The following is a 20,188-nucleotide window of genomic DNA, read 5'->3' on the forward strand; positions in this document are numbered from 1 at the left end:
TTATGTTTTTCAGTTTCTTTTTTATCTTTTTGTTTTTTTTTTCCTATTGGTTTTTCTTTTTGGGATAAATGTTTTTGTTTATTTTTTCATTTTTTACTCTTTCCATTTTTGATTTTTTTGTTTTTTCTTTTCAAGAAAAAAAATTATCGTTTTTTTATTTCTTTTTATCTGTTTTTTGTGTTCTGAGGGGTGCGTTTCATTTTGGAAAAAAAGTTTTTTATTCTTTTTTTTTTTTTCATTCTTTTTTTTCTATTAGTTTTTCTTTTTAAAAAAGTTTCTTTTTTCTTTCTCTTTCTCTCTTTCTTATTTTAAAATCTCTTTTTATCCATTTTCTTTTTTCCTTCTTGTCTTGTTTTTGTCATTCTTAAATTTATCTCTACATTTATTGTTTTATTGGTTTTTGGTTATCTCGCATCCATTTTTCACTCATGTCACTCTCGAGCGGCGCTTCATTTCTCATCCGGCTCACGTGTAAAAGGCTTCGCTCACATATGCGTTCGTCGCGTGCAAACGGCGGGACAGAACTCACCGGCCGCGGCTGATGAAATATTTAAGCGTGAAAACCTCATTACCCTCGACACTGTAATTACGCTGGTGCGTGTGAAACGTCACATCAGTCACTTCTGGAGTTTAATCAGTATGTATATGAGTAAAACGGAGAACGTGGGGCCGCCGGAGGGAAACACCCGTACAAACACACTCGTCAAACCGTCAGCCGGTTACATAACAGAGGCTCGTTAGTGAGGGGAGACCCTTGAGTTCACTTGTTAGTGTTTGATGTGTTTGGGCGAACTGTTAAATGGATTCATGCTGCTATAAAACACATACAGCAAGAACGATACACTTAATAACATTACACACTTTTCAATAAGGTTTGTAAAGTCTCTTCTGCTTACTAAGGCTTCATTATATGATTAAAATATTGTGAAATATTTTTACAGTTCAAAACAGCTGTTTTCTGTGTGAATATCTTTTGAACTGGAATTTATTCCTGTGATCAAAGCTGAATTTTCAGCATCATTATTCCAGTCTTCAGTGTCAGAAATCATTCTGTGCTGAACTCTGTTTGCCATCTGTGTGTGACCTTTGACCTCACTGACCTTTTGACTTGTGTGACCTTACAGGATCAGCCTCAGCAGCGTCTGCCGCCCGTGAAAGAGACGTATGGCCTGAACCTGCTGGCCGACCCGCCGGATGAAGACATCCTCATATACCACAGGTCAGAAATGCATTCAACTTACTGTTACTGTTACTGTTACTGTTAGCTGGTCAAGCTGGGAGAGCTGTTACAAAAACAACCAAGCTTAAACCAGTTATTTTCAGCTTAAACCAGGTAAGACTAGACAACCAGACTAGGCTAGCCTTGCTAATCATGCTAGAAACATGTTAGCAACATGCTAATAACTTGCTAATCAGGATAGAAACAGGTTAATAACATGCTAATCATGCTAAACAACACGCTAGTAACTTGTTAATCATGCTAGCAACATGTTAATAACATGCTAATCAGGTTAGAAACAGGCTAGTAACATGCTAATCATGGTAACAACATGTTAGTATCGTGTTACTCATGTTAGCAACATGCTAGTAACTTGTGAGTCATGATAACATGCTAGTAACTTGCTAATCATGCTAACAACATGCTAGTAACTTGTTAATCATGGTAACATGCTAGTAACTGACTAATTATGCTAACAACGTGGTAGTAACTTGTTAATCATGCTAACAACATGCTAGTAATTGGCTAATCATGGTAACAACATGCTAGTAACTTGTTAATCATGCTAGCAACACGCTAGTAACTTGCTAATCATGCTAACAACATGCTAGTAACTGGCTAATTATGCTAACAACATGGTAGTAACTTGTTAATCATGCTAGCAACATGCTAGTAACTTGTTAATCATGCTAACAACATGCTAGTAACTTGTTAGTCATGCTAGCAAAATGCTAGTAACTGGCTAATTATGCTAACAACGTGGTAGTAACTTGTTAATCATGCTAACAACATGCTAGTAACTTGCTAATCATGGTAATGACATGGTAGTAACTGGCTAATTATGCTAACAACATGGTAGTAACTTATTAGTCATGCTAACAACATGCTAGTAATTGGCTAATCATGGTAACAACATCCTAGTAACTTGTTAATCATGCTAGCAACACGCTAGTAACTTGCTAATCATGCTAACAACATGCTAGTAACTTATTAGTCATGCTAACATGCTAGTAACTTGCTAATCATGCTAACAACATGCTAGTAACTGGCTAATTATGCTAACAACATGGTAGTAACTTGTTAATCATGCTAGCAACATGCTAGTAACTTGTTAATCATGCTAACAACATGCTAGTAACTGGCTAATTATGCTAACAACATGGTAGTAGCTTTTTTAATTATGCTGACAACATGCTAGTAACTTGTTAGTCATGCTAACAACATGCTAGTAACTGGCTAATCATGTTAGCAACATGCTAGTAACTGGCTAATTATGCTAACAACATGCTAGTAACTTGTTAGTCATGCTAGCAACATGCTAGTAACGTGCTAATCAAGCTAACAACATGCTAGTACCACCCTAGCTACCAGCCTGAGTACCCTAGCAACCGTATGGCAACACTTTAGCAACCACTCCAAATACCCTTCTGATAAATTGCATTTAAACTTTACTTTAAACTTCGAACAAGTTAAAACTGTAAACCTTCAAACTTTCTGACTAGGCTTTTTCAAGTCAACTTAAAGTTTGTCTACAAATTTCACCATCTCGTTACAATTTAAAGCAGCTGTTTTCTATGTGAATATCTGTTAAACCGTAATTTATTTCTGTGATGCGCAGCTGAATTTTCTGCATCATTACTCCAGTCTTCAGTGTCACATGATCCTTCAGAAATCATTCTAATATGCTGATTTGCTGCTCAACAAACATTTATGATTATTAGAAATGCTGAAAACAGTTGTGCTGCACAATATTTTTGTGGAAACCGAGATACGGTTTATTTTTCAGGATTCACAGATGAATATAAAGTTCAAAAGAACAACATTTATTTGAAATAGAAATCTTCTTTTGTAACATTATAAATCTCTTAACTGTCACCTTTGATCAATTTAATGCAACATTGATGAATAAAAAGTATTTTCTATAAAATTAAAATATAATTGATCAAAAAAACGAAGAAAAGTTTCTATTGAAACTTCAGAAACTGACTCATATTGTGCACAGAGCTCCTGTCACGTGGTTCTGTTTTAATCAAGATGAATGGGAATCATAGGATTTGACCTCAGTGATCAGGAATGTCTTAGACTGACGCTCAAGACTCACGTGTCTCGTGTTTGAGCTGAAGGACGTGTCTCGAGACTCTGGGCCGTGATTCACGCAGCCGGAGCAGCTGTGCTTCACCTGTTCTTCACCTTTTGATCAACTTTCATGTTCCTGTCGCTCACGGACGGGCTTCTATCTTGGAAATGCCACTCTTTGTGTGTGTTTGTGCCCTCTTCACTGCATTCTTTGTGTTTTTTTTTTTTTATGTCTTCAGAACAAATTCAGTCTCATGGTCCTTTATAATCCATCACTAAGACTACAATAGATAAAATATAAATAGATTAAAAACTTAATCTGAACTTTAAACTGAAAAAAGTTTAAGATGAAGCACTAAAATGACTAACTGGAGATAAATGAAAGCTACAACTGAAATAACAATAAATCTAAAAAGTAATATTTTGTAAGAAAAATATATAAATAAAAGCTAAATCAAAATAATAAAAACAATAATATTTTTTGTATTTCATATATTTTATGTATATTTAAATATATTTTAGTTAAAAATTAGATTTAAACTGAAAGAAGTTTAAGATGAAGCACTAAAATTTTTAATTGGAAATTTATTTACAATGAATAATTTTAGTGCTTTATCTTAAACTGAAATGAACTTAACTTGAAACTTTAATTAAAAAAAAAAAAAAAGTAGTAATAATTAGGAAACATAAAAATAAAGGTAAAATATTTGTTAATTAAAAGATTAAGCACTAAAATTACTAACTGGAGATAAATGAAAGCTAAAATTGAACTAATACTGAAATAACAATAAATCCAAAAAGTAATATGTTATAAGACAAATATAAAAATAAAAGCAAAATATTAATAAAAACAATAATATGTATTGCATTTAATGTTTTATATATACATATATATATATATATATATATATATATATATATATATATATATAGTTAACATCCTAAAATAAAATAAGATGTTTGTTGTTTTATTTCACAATGTGCACAATGCACATTTCTTAATATTAAGCCTAAAATATGTTTTAATGTCACTATTGATGAGGATTATATATATATCTTTAAATATATCGGTCTTTAAATGCAAAAGTGTACCTAAAGTATACTTGCAATAGTTCCATTATAGCACAATCAGATATTCTTAAGTATATCTTTAATTGGACTTCAGCACTACTTATGCACAATTAAACTGTATTAAATACAAAACTAGTTGTTCCAATTTAGCAGACTTTAAGTACACCACTTTAGTATGCTACAAGTATAATTGTTATAAGTGCATAATATGTAAATGCATTTGTAGTATACGTAGCATGCAATAAATGTATTTTAAATCCATTTGTTTTTCACAAGGTTTTTTATGGCTTTTTTAAAGGGGTCATCGCATGACCATTTTCCACAAGTTAATATGATTTTTTAGGGTCTTAATGAAAAGTCTCTAATATACTTTGATTAAAAATTCTCAATGGTTTTGTAAAACAACACCCTTTTTGCCTTGTCAAAATCAGCTCTGCAAAAATCATCCCATTCTGAGGGACTGTGCCTTTAAATGCAAATGAGCTCTGCTCACCCCGCCCCTCTCTTCTCTCTGTGGAGTGACGAGCCTGTTTACTTTAGCTGCATTTAGCCACTAAACTTGCTAACTAGCACATTATTAGGAAAGGTGATTGCAAAGATTCATAAAAAACCCTTATACTCACTTCTGCTGTAAGTGAAGCTGGATCACGAATGATTTGCAGGAATACAGACGCATTTATGTAGATCGGGAGGCGTATTCCCTTCACAAACAAACATAATCTACTGCATCTTCAGCGTCTCAGATGTCGGGAGTAAATGACGATCACTATGTTCATTATTACATCCAGTAACACAACACCTCAATCACTCAATCAGAGATATTCTTGTCTAACTTACATCCCTGCTCCGGCATCAAAACAATGGAGGTCGGACTGTTACAGCTGATTTAAGGCAGGTCTGAAGTAAGACGCTTCAGTAAGGAGTGGCCTCTCAGAGGCATCTGACAATGGCTCGATTTGAAAAAGGGGATATTATTTTTACAGATTAATTAAAAACGACTGCATGGTTTTTTTTTATCATTATAGGGTAGATTTGTACATACACTGACAACACACATTAATGTTCAAACAACATGAAAAAGTGAACTTAGCATCCGATGACCCCTTTAACATGTATTTTATTTCAAGTAACAAGTGTTTTTTTAAGGTTTAGTTGTAATTACTCTCTGAACTGCTTCTCTCAGCGTTTCTCAGAAAGCTGGGTTTGATCATCTCACGCTGTTCTCCACACGCCGTCTCTTTCTCCAGACAATCCCTGAAGCCATCTGAGCGAAATGACTTCCACCAGCGGCTCGACACGCGCTTATACACATGCACACACACACACACGCCTCCACACATGAACACAGAGGCTTCTAGGAAACTCATCAGTTTGTTCATTTTTCAGAAATTTCTGATATGAATGCCATTCAAATGTCATAATTCCTGCACTGAGGGATTTGCAGTATTAAATTGATTTGTTTCTGCTGCTTGTGTGATTCTGCTGATCGTTTATTCACTGATCATCTGTGTGTGTTTATAGATTTGCTCATCTGGGTCAGAACCAGCACAAGGTGGACAGACATGATGATACCAAGAAACTAGATGCCGTCATCAGCTTGTGAGTTTGTGGAGGAAAAAAAAAAATATGTGTATCTATCTATCTATTTATCTATCTATCTATCTATCTATATATATATATATATATATATATATATATATATATATATATATATATATATATATTAGTGTTGCAAAATATACTGGTACTTAAAAAGTATGGCGATACCCTGAATTTAAAAACGTTATGATTCCGCATTTTACTTGTACTGGTATTTTAAGAATATATTTTAATAAGAGCTGTATTTCTGTGTGTCTGTGTTAGTGAATGGCGCAGATGCGCAGTTTTGTTTACTACACGCATACATGTGACACTCACTGTGTTTTCAGCATCTGACGCCTCAATATATGAGTACATGAACATGTGAACATAATCTCTAGAACTGCTCTGAGACTCACTTCATGAGCATTTTACCATTTTTTTTTTTGAGGAAAACTATTGTCATATAATGAAGACCCTAAAGGTCTTAACAGCAACCCGTCAAAATAAAAGTTTGGTTTAGCTTGACAGTTAGAAATGTATTAATTAAAGGAGAAGTGCACTTTCAGAACAACAATTTACAAAAAATTTTACTCACCCCGTTGTCATCCAAGATGTTCATGTCTTTCTGTCTTCAGTCGTGAAGAAATTTTGGTTTTTGAGGAAAACATTTCAGGATTTTTCTTCATATAATGGACTTCATTGGTGCCCTGATTTTGAACTTTCAAAATGTAGTTTAAATGCAGCTTCAAAGGCTCTAAACGATCCCAGCCGAGGAAGAAGGGTCTTATCTATCAAAACAATCGGTCATTTTTTTCTAAAAATAATTTTTTTTAATGCTTTTTAAGCACAGAAGCTTGTGTAATGGGTCGTTCTTGAACGATTCATTCATTTTTAACGAATCTTTAATGTGACTCGGGAAGAACGAGTCGTCTCGGGGAGTGATTCGTTCAGTCGCACATGCGCAGCATCCTATTAGGTTCTGTACTGAAATTAGTTCACCTGTTTCGAGTCTTCTCTCTTTGGGTTTTTCGAGTCGTTCGTTCATCTTATGATGCTGTCACGTGATGAACGAACGACTCAAACCCAAAAACTTGTCAGATAAGAGGTGAGGTGAGCGAATCATAGACTAAAGACCCAGGTAAACAATGAATGAATCTTTTCTGTTTCTTACAGCATTATAGTTTTGTCTTGTTTGTAGTGTGATCAACGTTTGTGTAAGCAGTAGATGTGTTAGAGAAGTAACATGTAACATTTTAATTATATTTTGCTAAAATGAACGAAATGACTCAAAAAGATTCATTCATTTTGCTGAACGAGACTCAAAGGTCCGAGTCGGTAAAATGATCCGAACTTCCCATCACTACTACGAATCACGTCTAAGTTCATCGTCTGTGTACTCCGGCTCAAAAAGGAGTACCTTTCAGCGTGACCTTTCGATGTGATTCAATAGTATGTAGCGTCGTGAACGTGCATCCCAGAACCTGTGCTACACCAGCTTTTGTGCTTAAAAAATATACACATTTTTATTTTCTGAGAAAAATGATCGTTTCGCTAGATCAGACCCTTCTTCCTCAGCTGGGATCATTTAGAGCCTTTGAAGCTGCATTTAAACTACATTTTTGAAGTTCAAAATCGGGGGAACCAATGAAATCCATTATATGAAGAAAAATCCTGAAATGTTTTCCTCAAAAACCATAATTTCTTCACGACTGAAGACAAAAATGTATTACTTAAAGGTGACACACATATATATATATATGTATATATATATATATATATATATATGTGTATATATATATATATGTATATATGTATATGTCAAGTGGCGAAACAGCATTTGACCACTGATTTACAAAAATCATTTCATTTTTAAGTATTTCAACACTGTGTCCACTACTGATGAACACATTAATTTTTATTTTTATGCATTTCTATAGTCTTTTAAACACATTAAATGCACAAATTCACAGAAACTTTTTTTTTTTTGTCACGTGGTCCCATTTCACCTGAGATATTTACTTGAAGTACCCTTGAAGTATATTTAAAAATAAATATTTTAATAATTAAGTATCACATTTGTGTGTTCATTGGTTCTCTGACATTGGTTATGGTCATGTGATATGGAGGTAAACAAAAATATTTATTTTTTTTTATTTTAATTTTAATGTAACATTTTTTATGATTTAAATAAATCCCTCATAAACCCCTGCAGTTCTTTCACAAGCACATTAACGTAATGTGAGGTTTAATGCACTTTGTGTTGTTAATAACAGCAATTGTAATATATTTGGGTACTCTTTGTATTTTTATGTCAATATGGTACAAGATTATCCTATTTAAATCAATGTGATAAAATAGCTAAAAAAAAAAAAGTAATCTAAAAGTAATCAGATTATATTACCTAAAATTTGTAATGTAATGGATTATGTTACCAACTACAATTGTATTTGTATAATTGTATAATTATATAATTTGGAATCAGCAATGGATTACAATCTGTAAGTAATCTACCCAGTTCTGTGTGTGTGTATATATATAAATATATATAAATAAATATATATATGTATGTGTGTGTATATATATATATATATATATATATATGTATGTATATATATATGTATATATATATATATATGTATATATGTATATATATATATATATATATATATATATGTATATATATATATATATGTATATATATATACATATATATATGTATATATATATACATATATATATATATATATACATATATATATGTATATATATATACATATATATATATATATATACATATATATATATATATATATTTATATATATATATATATATATATATACATATATATATATATATTTATATATATATATATATATATATACATATATACATATATATATATATATATATATATATATATATATATATATATACATATACATATACATATACATATATATACATATACATATATATATATATATATATATATATATATATATATATACACACACACACACACACACACACACACACACACACACACACACACACACACACAGAACTGGGTAGATTACTTATGTACATATATACACACATAGTATTCATTTTACATTTTTATATAGACCGTTCAAAGGGTTGGTTTTGGTTTAAAAAAAAATTAAAATTAAATAAGTCTCTTCTCACTAAGGCTGCATTTATTTGATCAATAATACAGTAAAATTGTGAAATATTATTAGAATTACTTGATGAATAAAAGTATTATTTTCTTTAAAAACAAATAGCTTTTAACTTTTAGTGTGCATCTCAATTTTATAGTTCAAATTTTATTCATTTATACATTTGTAGTATTTTTTAGGGCTGTCAAACGATTAATCGTGAATAATCGCATACAAAATAAAGGTCTGAGTTTGTCTAATATGTGTGTGTACTGTGTGTACACAGTATTATTATGTATATAAAAATACAAACACATTCATGTATATATTTAAGAAATATTTATATATGTATTTATTATAATTTTTATATAATTTATATTATATATAAATAAAAATATTTTGTACATAACATATTTCTCTTAAATATATACATTAATTTGTCTATATATATATAATGATTACACACAGTACACACACATATATTAGGCAAACTTTTATTTTGTATGCGATTATTCATTTGAAAGCCCTAATGTATAGTATTTTACTAAAACCTCTTTGCTCTGTGTCAGATATATAATCCGAAGATCAAACATGTGCATGCGTGAGTGTATGTTCATACTGTGTGTGTGTGTGTTCACACGTGCAGCAGGTGTGCGAGTGATTCCCGTCGTTACATAACATCGTTTTCACACTACATTGTCACTGGTGTTGGAAACGTGTTTTTGTTTTGTTCTTGTTTTGAGATTTACACTCTTCACTCCGTGTGTGTCTCGTTCACCCGACGCCTCATTGGTCTCCGAAGGCAGGAAATGTTTGTGGGTGGAGTTTGGCAGAAATCTTGTGTTTAATTGGCTCGTTTGGAGCACAGCCCATCTGTGTTGACTTACTTGGATTATAAAGGTCACGTCTGCGCTGGACATTAATGTGTGTTTGTGTGTGAATCTGATCCACTGTGTGTGTCGTTAGAATTAAAAAATATACATATTACATTAAATGACATTATGATGAGAGAAGCAGCTGTTGGAAATGAATCATATATTAATGATTGTATCCTGTGAAGTCTGTTTATATATCATTGCGTTATTTATAATGTACACTGCTGCTCAAATGTCTGGGGTCTTGAGTTATGTTTTTTAAAGAAGGCTCATTAAGGCTGCATTTGTTTGATCAAAAATACAGAAAAAAACAGTAAAACAATATGTTATTACAATATAAAAAAATAGTTTGTAGTCTCTTAGACTTTATTTAATTTATTCCTGTGATGCAAAGATGAATTTTCACCAGCTGTTACTCCAGTCTTGTCACATAATGAGAAATCATTCTAATATGCTGATTTATTAAGAATGTTGGAAATATTTGTGCTGCCTAATATTTTTTTCGGACCGCTGATATTTTTTCAGGAATCTTTGATTAATAAAAGGTTCAAAAGAACAGCGTTTATTTAAAATAGAAATGTTTTCCAACAATACTGTTCAAAGTCACCAAGGATGTGTTAAATGAATAAAAAGTGATAGCACAGATTTACATTGTTAGAAAAATTTAGATTTTAAATAAATGCTGTTCTTTTCAACTTATTTATTAAAGAATCCTGAAAAAAAAGAATCACAGTTCTAAAAAGAAATTGATAATTCTAATAATAAATCAGGATATTAGAATGATTTCTGAAAGGAGAAGTCCACTTCCAGAACAACAATTTACAAATAATTTACTCAGCCCCTTGTCATCCAAGATGTTCATGTCTTTCTTTCTTCAGTCGTAAAGAAATTATGGTTTTTGAGGAAAACATTTCAGGATTTTTCTCCATATAATGGACTTCAGTTGTGGCCACGATTTTGAACTTCCAAAATGTAGTTTAAATGTGGCTTCAAAGGCTCTAAACGATCCCAGCCGAGGAAGAGGGTCTTATCTAGCGAAATGATCCGTCATTTTTTTCGAAAAATAAAAATGTATATACTTTAAGCACAAAAGCTTGCGTAGCACAGGCTCTCAGATGCATGTCCACGGGTCGTTCTTGAACAATTCGTTCATTTTGAACGAATTTTTAATGTGACTCACGAAGAGCGAGTCGTCTCGGGGAGTGATTCGTACAGTCGCGCATGCGCAACATCCTATTAGGTTCTGTACTGGAATTAGTTCACCTGTTTCAAGTCTTCAGGTTTTTTGAGTCGTCTGTTCATCTTATGGGGCGTCACATGATGGTGATTTTGCTAAAATGAACGAAATGACTTTAAAAAGATTCATTCATTTTGCTGAACGAGACTCAAAGGCCCGAGCCAGTAAAATGATCCGAACTTCCCATCACTACTACGAATCACATCTAAGTTCATCGTCTGTGTACTCCAGCTAAAAAAGGAAGAGTATGGTGAAAAACTCCATCTTATTTTCTCCTACAACTTCAGAATCGTCCGACATCATTGTAGCTTTTTGTTTGTAAACAGCGTTTGACTTACTTGCACTTTCTTAGTCTTTGCGTGTTCGCTTTGTAAACACTGGGTCTGTAGTTCCGCGTGACCTTTCGACCTGATTCAATAGGACGTAGCGTCGTGAATGTGCATCCCAGAGCCTGTGCTACACAAGCTTAAAAAGTATACAAATTTTTATTTTCCGGAAAAAAAAAAAAAAAAAAAAAAAAAAAGACAGATTGTTTCGCTAGATAAGACCCTTCTTCCTCGGCTGGGATCGTTTAGAGCCTTTGAAGCTGCGTTTAAACTACATTTTGGAAGTTCAAAATTGGGGCACCAATGAAGTCCATTATATGAAGAAAAATCCTGAAATGTTTTCCTCAAAAACCATAATTTCTTTACGACTGAAGACAGAAAGACATGAACATCTTGGATGACAAGGAGGTGAGTAAATTATTTGAGAATTGTTGTTCTGGAAGTGAACTTCTCCTTGAGGGATCATGTGACAAGACTGGAGTAACAGCTGGTAAAAAATTCATCTTTGCATCACAGGAATAAATTATATTTTAAAATATATTAAAATAAAAACCATTCTTTTATGTTGTAATAACATTTTGCAATATTACTGTTTTTTTCTTTTTTTAATCAAATATATGCAGCCTTAATGAGCATAAGAGAGTCTTACTCATCCCAAACTTTTGAGTGGCAGTGTATGATATATCATAAAGGCTGTTTTACAGATGATTTACAGTTTAATGTGTTGATAAATGACACCTGTGATTTTGGTTTTCACACACGAGGCCTTATCAAGGTTTATAATGCTTTATGAATGTGCTGTAATATATATCCAGGCTTCACAGGACGTGAGCAAACGTTTAATATGAACAAATGTTTGGACAGGTGTATCTAACACACACACACACACACACACACACACACACACTCATCTGATGATGTAATGCTTCCTGTCTGAGTGTGTGTGAGACTCAAATGGACACGCGCTGCTGTAACTTCCTCAGGAAGTAGGAAGTGTCACGTCTTGATGTGTCTTTCTGTCAGATAATAAGATGAAGGAAACGGAAGCAGACATGGATGAAATCAAAACCTTCAGACATGATGATAAAAAAGTCCATTTGTCATTCAAAAAATTGATACTTCCTGTAGATAAAGACAATGTTCTATATATATATCTCATTTTCTGCATTTACATTAACATCCGTCCAGTGTCAGAATAGTTAATCTATATTTAGCCCCAGAAAAACTAAGTCTCTAGTGCAGTCAATTGTAGGAGGATTTAAGATATAAAGTAAAGTCGGTCATGAATAAGCCATGACACGATCGATCATAATACCAGCCCATGATTAGGCTACAATTAATTCTAATAGTCGAGCAGCAATAGAAACAGCGAATATATAGAGTGTGACTCATGTCTGTCGACATGTGCCTTATCTGAACATATAATATCTAACCTGTTGTCAGAAAAGAAAAAATATGAGTCATGTTTCACTTACTGCTTCATTTATATTCACTTCAGTTTTATTGCCACTGTTCTTGCATTTCATGAGAGAATAAGTCACTTTAAAGTTCATTTAGTCACTTTCTTCTTATTTTAGAGTGAATGAGTGTGAAGGCTTGGCAAGAAATTGCATTCTTGCGTGTTAAACAGCATTTATTATGTATTTTTTTGAAACAATGTAATTTAATAATCATTTAAATAAATGCAGTTGTATCCAAATTTGCTCATTTTCATCAGCAGTTGCTTTAGCGTGATGTTAAAAAAAATAGAAACGGAGAGAGTATTTATATTAACATGTATTTAAGTTAAGCATCACTGTAACATTTGCTCATTTTGCTTAATAACATATTTATAGCACCGTTGATATATTTTCATGCATATGTTCAATTGCATAAATGTTCAGTGTTCAGTTATTAGAATGAAATAATTACATTATATATACGTTATTTTTTTGAATATTTTAATGTATTTCATATCTTTTTAAAATTTTTAAAAAGGTTTATTTAATATTCAGTTATTAGAATTAAATAATTTCGTAATTTAGTATTTAAAAAAAAATTCTATCTAATTTAATATGTACCTTTTTAAATGAAAATTTAAATTTAATCTAATTTCAGACATTTAAAAAATATATAATTATTAGAATTTTATATTTTAATATTTTAAAATGTTTATCTAATTTCAGACATATTTGTTTAAAATCAAAAAGTTGTATCTTTCACTTTAAATTATAGTATGTTTAAATGTGTTATAACGTAATTTTCTTACGTTTTAAAAAAAGTCGTTTATTAATTTTTTTTATTTAATTTTTATTAGAAGTAAATCATTTGAATTTATTCATATATATTTTTTTTAAGTTTTAATATTTAGTTATTTGAATTAAATAGTTTATTATTTTAGTTTTTTTTTTTTTTTTTTCTTTAATTTCATTTCTGTTTTTCCTTGCAGAGCTCCGGTGTCTCTGTTCCCGTCAGACAGCATCTACGAGGTTTTAGCTCCAGAGGTGGACGTCCAGAGCCGCGAGGTGTTCCAGTGTCACGTTCAGACGGGTCGTGGTTGGGTCAGGACTTTGTGTCAGGAGGACGTGCTCATGTACCGCGAGTACATCAGAAACAGATACATGTGAACGTCTCCAAACCAATGAATTATTAGAGCAGCACCTTTCCGTTTTGCTCATTTTAAAATGAGTCATTTGACCATAAAAAATATACGACATTCCTTTTCCCTATAAAAGCAATGCAGCAGTGTTTGATATGAACCTGCTGATCATGAAGAACAAACTCCGCTGTGACTTTAATAGATAGTGTGGCGTGAAATTGCAACAAATCAATTCACAGACAAGCTTCTATTTAAGTTGTGCCTGATGTTACTGTGATGTATGAGGTTACATATGTACAGAATAAAAGGTCATGAGACTCATGAGTGTTGCAGCATTTGTGCGTTAATTATGTGTTGTTGATGACTTTACTGAATGATCAGATGCAGCATTTTTACCTGTTGGAGCAGAAATCGGCTGAAAACTCAGTGAAAATGCACAATGATGGACGGACTCGAGACACATCTACAGGCCAGAAGATCACAGAGATGATTTTCACACCAGACAAGAGAAAAACACATAGCAACCATCCAGAATACCCTAGCAACCCCTTAGCAACCACCCAGAACACCATAGCAACCTCCTGGCAACAACACCCCAGAAGAAACAATGTCCTGGCAACCCCCCAGAACACCTTAGCAACCTCCTGGTAACCGCATAGCAACATCCCAGAAGAAACAACTTCTTTACAGCCACCCAGAACACCTTAGCAACCTCCTGGCAACCACATAGCACTACCCCAGAAACAACGTCTTAACAGCCACCCAGAACACCCTAGCAACCCCTTAGAAACCACTTAGGACACCTTAGCAACCTCTTGCAAACCACATAGCAATACCCCAGAAAAAACAACCACGTGGCAGCCACCCAGAACACCTTAGCAACCACATAGCAACACGCTAGAAGAAACAACCTCCTAGCAACCACCCAGAACCCCCTTAGCAACCTCCCCGAACACCTCAGCAACCTCATGGTAACCACATAGCAACACCCCAGAAGAAGCAACCTCTTAGCAGCCACCCAGAACACCTTAGCATTCTCCTGGCAACCACATATCAACATCCCAGAAGAAACAACATCCTAGCAACCACCCTGAACACCAAAGCAACCTCCTGGCAACAACACCCCAGAAGAAACAATGTCCTGGCAACCACCCAAAACACCCTAGCAACCACCCAAAACACCCTAGAAACCCCTTAGCAACCTCCTGGCAACCACATAGCAACACCCCAGAAAAAGCAACGTACTGACAGCCACCCTAAACACCCTAGTAACCCCTTAGAAACCACCTAGGATACCTTAGCAACCTTCTGCCAACCACATAACAACACCCCAGAAAAAACAACCACCTGGCAACCACCCAGAACCCTTTAGCATCCTCCTGGTAACTACATAGCAACACCCAGAAGAAGCAACCACCAAGAACACCTTAGTAACCTTCTGGCCACCACATAGCAACACCCAAGAAGAAACAATGTCCTGACAGCCACCCATAACACCCTAGCAACCCTTTAGAAACCACTTAGCAACCTCTTGCCAACCACATAGCAACACCCCAGAAAAACATCCACCTGGCAACCACATAGCAACACACTAGAAGAAACATCCTCCTGGTAACCACCCAGAACCCCCTTAGCAACCTCCTGGTAACCACATAGCAACCACCCAGAACACCTTAGCATCCTCCTGCCAATCACATATCAACCCCCCAGAAGAAACAACATCCTGGCAGCCACCCAGAGCACCCTACCAACCCCTTAGCAACCTCCTGGCAACCACATAGCAACACCCCAGAAGCAACAACGTCCTTGTAGCCAGGTCTTTTAGGTGGTTACCAAGAGGTTGCTAAGGTCTTTTAGGTGGCTGCCAGGAGGTTGCTAACAACCTAGAAGATCTTACCAACTTCCTGGCATTGAGGCAGTGACTTTTGCACAGGCAAGTACTGCTTAAATTTTTTTTAATGCATTGCAATTGTATAATTTGTTGATGTGATCAATTGTTTTGTAAGTTTTATGTACATAATTTATATAGATATATGTGTGTGTATATATATATATATATATATATGTGTGTGTGTGTGTGTGTGTGTGTGTACATTTCATATATATATGCTCATCTGCCTTTGTCTCTCTGCTGCAGGCAGCGTCTCGTTTCTCTCTCCGTGTGCCGCGTGAGTCTGAATCCAGTGCACAGGCGTCTGCAGAAATCACATGGCAGCAGGTGGAAACTTATGAACACACACACATTCATGCATACTCCTTCGCTCGCGCAGAAAAGTGCTGCTGATTACAGGCCTTATTAAAGCTCCATTAGTCTCAGGACAATGATGAAAAGAGATGTGGACAAAAATAATAAAAAATGTGAATTCTCTTTTTATCTGAATGTGTCACTCGCTGTGGTTATTCTAACATTTTAAGAGTGAAAAATAGACTTGAGCTCAAACTGAGCTGAATATACTTCAGGATTTAAGGCAAGATGTTTTTCACGCACTGCTCATATTTGGTCTATTTCTCTTCCATGTCTTCTTTCAGACTAGTGGAAATTAACATCCAAAATAGACATTTAAGCGTTTGTTTTATTGCACTTTTATCTATGTGTGTCTGTAGATTTCAGTTGCAATATAGTTTTTTAAAAGTTTTTCTCAACTTCAGCAGCACTTACATACACCAAAACTTCCTCTCTATATTCTGAAGGTTTTTAGTGAGGGGTTTGTTCATACGTTATTCACCTGGTTTTATTTTTGCACTTTTATCTATTTACGTCTGTAGATTTCAATTATAGTACATATCTTTAAAGGCAGTTTTCTCAAAATGAGCCCCCCCTTTCCAGTTCATCAGCTCTTACACCAAACTTAGCAGGTTTATTCTTCTCTATATTCTGAAGGTTTTTACTGAGGGGTTTGTTCATATATTATTCACCTGGTTATATTTTTGCACTTTATCTATTTGTGTTTATAGATTTTAATTTCAATACATGTTTTAAAAAGTTATTTCTCTATTTCAGCAGCACTTACATACACCAAAACTTACAGTTTTATTCCTCTCTATGTTCTTAATGTTTTTACTGAGGGGTTTGTTCCTACATCATTCACCTGGTTTTATTTTTGCACTTTTTCTACTTTTTCTACTTTTTCTACTGTTTCTAGATTTTAGTTCCAATACAAGTTTAAAAAGTTTTTTCTTCACTCCAGCAGCACTTACGTACACCAAAACTTATAGTTTTATTCATATCTATATTCTGAAGGTTTTTACTAAGGGGTTTGTTCATACATCATTCACCTGGTTTTATTTTTGCACTTTATCTATTTGCGTCTGTAGATTTTAATTATAGTACAGAACTTGAAAGGCAGTTTTCTCAAAATGAGTTTTTTTCCTCTCCAATTCAGCAGCACTTAACACCAAACTTAGCAGGTTTATTCATATGTATATTCTGAAGGTTTTTACTGAGGGGTTTGTTCATATATCATTCACTTGGTTTTATTTTGGCACTTTTTCTATTTGCGTTTCTAGATTTTAATTCCAATACAAGTTTTAAAAAGTTTTTCTCCACTTCAGCAACACTTGCATACACCAAAACTTACAGTTTTATTCTTCTCTATATTCTGAAGGTTTTTGCTGAGGGGTTTGTTCATATATCATTAACCTGGTTTTATTTTTACAATTTGTCTATTTGCGTCAATAAATTTTAATTCCAACACATGTTTTAAAAAGTTTTTTCCTTACTCCAGCAGCACTTAAATACACCAAAACTTACACTTTTATTCATATGTATATTCTGAATATTTTTACTGAGGGGTTTGTTCATATATCACTACCCTGTTTATAATTTTGCAATTTGTCTATTTGCGTCTATAGATTTTAATTCCAATACATGTTTTAAAAAGTTTTTTCTCCACTTCAGCAACACTTACATACACCAAAACTTACAGATTTATTCCTGTCTATATTCTGAATGTTTTTATTAATTTAACATAGTGATTTTTTTTTCTGTCTGCTGACAGTATTTGATTTATAAAGTGCTGAAAAGAGAAATCCAAAATCCCCTTGGTGAAAACATTTAACTATAACGAATTTTGAATCAGGCTTTATTCAGTGTTCTGGAAATTATGCATGCGAACTGGTGCGTCTTTAATCATTTGCGTATTTAAACAACATTTCTGAAAACTTCCAATACAAATAAATTTACTTAATATACCTTGAATAATCAACTGGGAAAGTATGTCAGTATCTACATTTTACTGCTGGTTTTGTCTGCACGTCTTGAAATATTATTTTAAATTGATTTATTTTTCAATTTACATATTGTAAATATGTGAACTGACAAATATTCATACGGTTTATATGTGGCGTCAGACTGTAAAATCCTAGAGAAAAATCTCTTTACCCTTCAGACTCAGTTGTTGATATAAATATATATTTACATCGACCAGTTTTTATATGATTGTGTCTCTGTTTGATCAGACACTTGATCCAGTTAGAAACCATTTAGAACTCATTAACTATATGAATCAGTATTATATTGCATAGCTCTCTGGAATACTTGTAGTGGAATAATTGTATAATGACACTAAACTGTATATGTGTTTGTTGACTCAGGCAATTGATTTATGTCATGAGTATCTGTGTGGATAAATGTACATGCAGCCTCACATGGAGGTTTATTTTATGATAGTTTGTATTAAAGCTCATGCATTAGAACTGCAGTCATTCACACAGCTCATCACGCATTACATGACATTTATTTTACTCTTTTTTTTTCCTGTTGCATGAGATGTTATTTGGCTTTCTCTCAGTAATTTGTTTTCTTCTTCATTCAGTCTTCCTCTCCCTCCTCTTTCGTTTTTTCTGTTTACATTGTTGTAATCACATATTTTTCAGCAGTGAGTAAATGCTGGTTTCTAGGATACCAGGACAAAAAGAGATGGAGAGATACAGAGAGAGAGAGAGAGAGGAGCTTCACTGCAGTCACATACTGCTGACAGTCATTAGGACACACATGATCACATCAGACATACAGATGTAAGTTATACATGAAAACATTTACATTTTATACTAAATATATACATAATATACACATCATATGTAGTATTCACATTGATATATTTATATTTACTATTTAAGTAAATATTTTATTTCTATTGATTTTTTTTAAAAAATAATAATTTACATATTATATAATAATATACATAGAAGTTTTATCCTCGTCGTATTATAATTAACACTGTTCTCTGAGGCCGTAGTGTTTACGCATCTGATGCTGATGTGATGTTGCAGGTGTTGCTATGCTATGTTGTTGTTTTATAGAAAACACCTCTCACATGTTCTTCAGTGCATGCAACTGTCGTTTCAGTCTTAAAGTCAGGCACATTAGAAACTTTCTGATCTCTTTTTGATTAGACTGTGCTGTAATGAGCGTCGTGTGTCATTGGTCTGTCTGTGACTTTCTAAGCATCCTGTAAATGGAGCTTCAAAAAGGCCACGCGGGTGCTGTGATCGCTCAGATTGTTCGCTGTGAATATTTGACTGCTTTGTGGCGATGTGAACGGAACATTCACCTCAGGAGCTCCATTACAGACCGTTTCTGCAGACTGTTTCTGTCACTAAATCACCTGCAGAGCTTGTTCTCTTTGACACAAAAAGTTGTGTGAATTTAATATCCGTGCATCTAAATCCTGTACAAAACTGACTGTGGCTGTACCATGGTACAGTGATGCCATCAAATTCTTCTTTAACATGTTCCAAATGTACATGTACCATGGTAATGAAGGATTCTCAATTATATACCATGATACTGTGATGGTGTCAGATAAAAACATGGTAAATAGGCCTACAGTGAGCTGCAGTGACATTTAGACTGTTGCTATCCACCTTATTTTGTAATGCAAATAACTAGAATAAAAAAGTGCAGCAAACTCTGAAATCATTTGCACTACAAGCTAGTCTGATTTAATTAGTAAATCGGTAGATTTCAATTCTAATACATATTTTAAAACGTTTTTTCTCCACTTCAGTAGCACTTACATACACTAAAACTTGATATATTTCATAATATTTGAAATATGGTGAAAA

At 33.5% G+C, this 20,188-nt stretch overlaps 1 protein-coding gene across 2 annotated transcripts in view; it reads left to right on the forward strand.

Annotated features, from left to right (window-relative positions):
- The window catches only part of fig4a (FIG4 phosphoinositide 5-phosphatase a), a 95,529-nt gene extending 81,086 nt beyond the window's left edge, over positions 1-14,443 (forward strand). For both annotated transcript variants that reach the window (XM_051137997.1, XM_051137998.1), the window contains exons 22-24: positions 1,125-1,219; positions 5,888-5,965; positions 13,973-14,443. In XM_051137997.1, the coding sequence (XP_050993954.1) occupies positions 1,125-1,219; positions 5,888-5,965; positions 13,973-14,150 (351 nt within the window). In that variant the 3' untranslated portion in view covers positions 14,151-14,443. The remainder of the gene's footprint in view (positions 1-1,124; positions 1,220-5,887; positions 5,966-13,972) is intronic.
- Positions 14,444-20,188: the final 5,745 nt, after the last annotated feature.

The sequence above is a fragment of the Labeo rohita genome, chromosome 20 (genome assembly GCF_022985175.1).
Source record: "Labeo rohita strain BAU-BD-2019 chromosome 20, IGBB_LRoh.1.0, whole genome shotgun sequence".
Taxonomy (NCBI): Eukaryota; Metazoa; Chordata; class Actinopteri; order Cypriniformes; family Cyprinidae; genus Labeo; species Labeo rohita.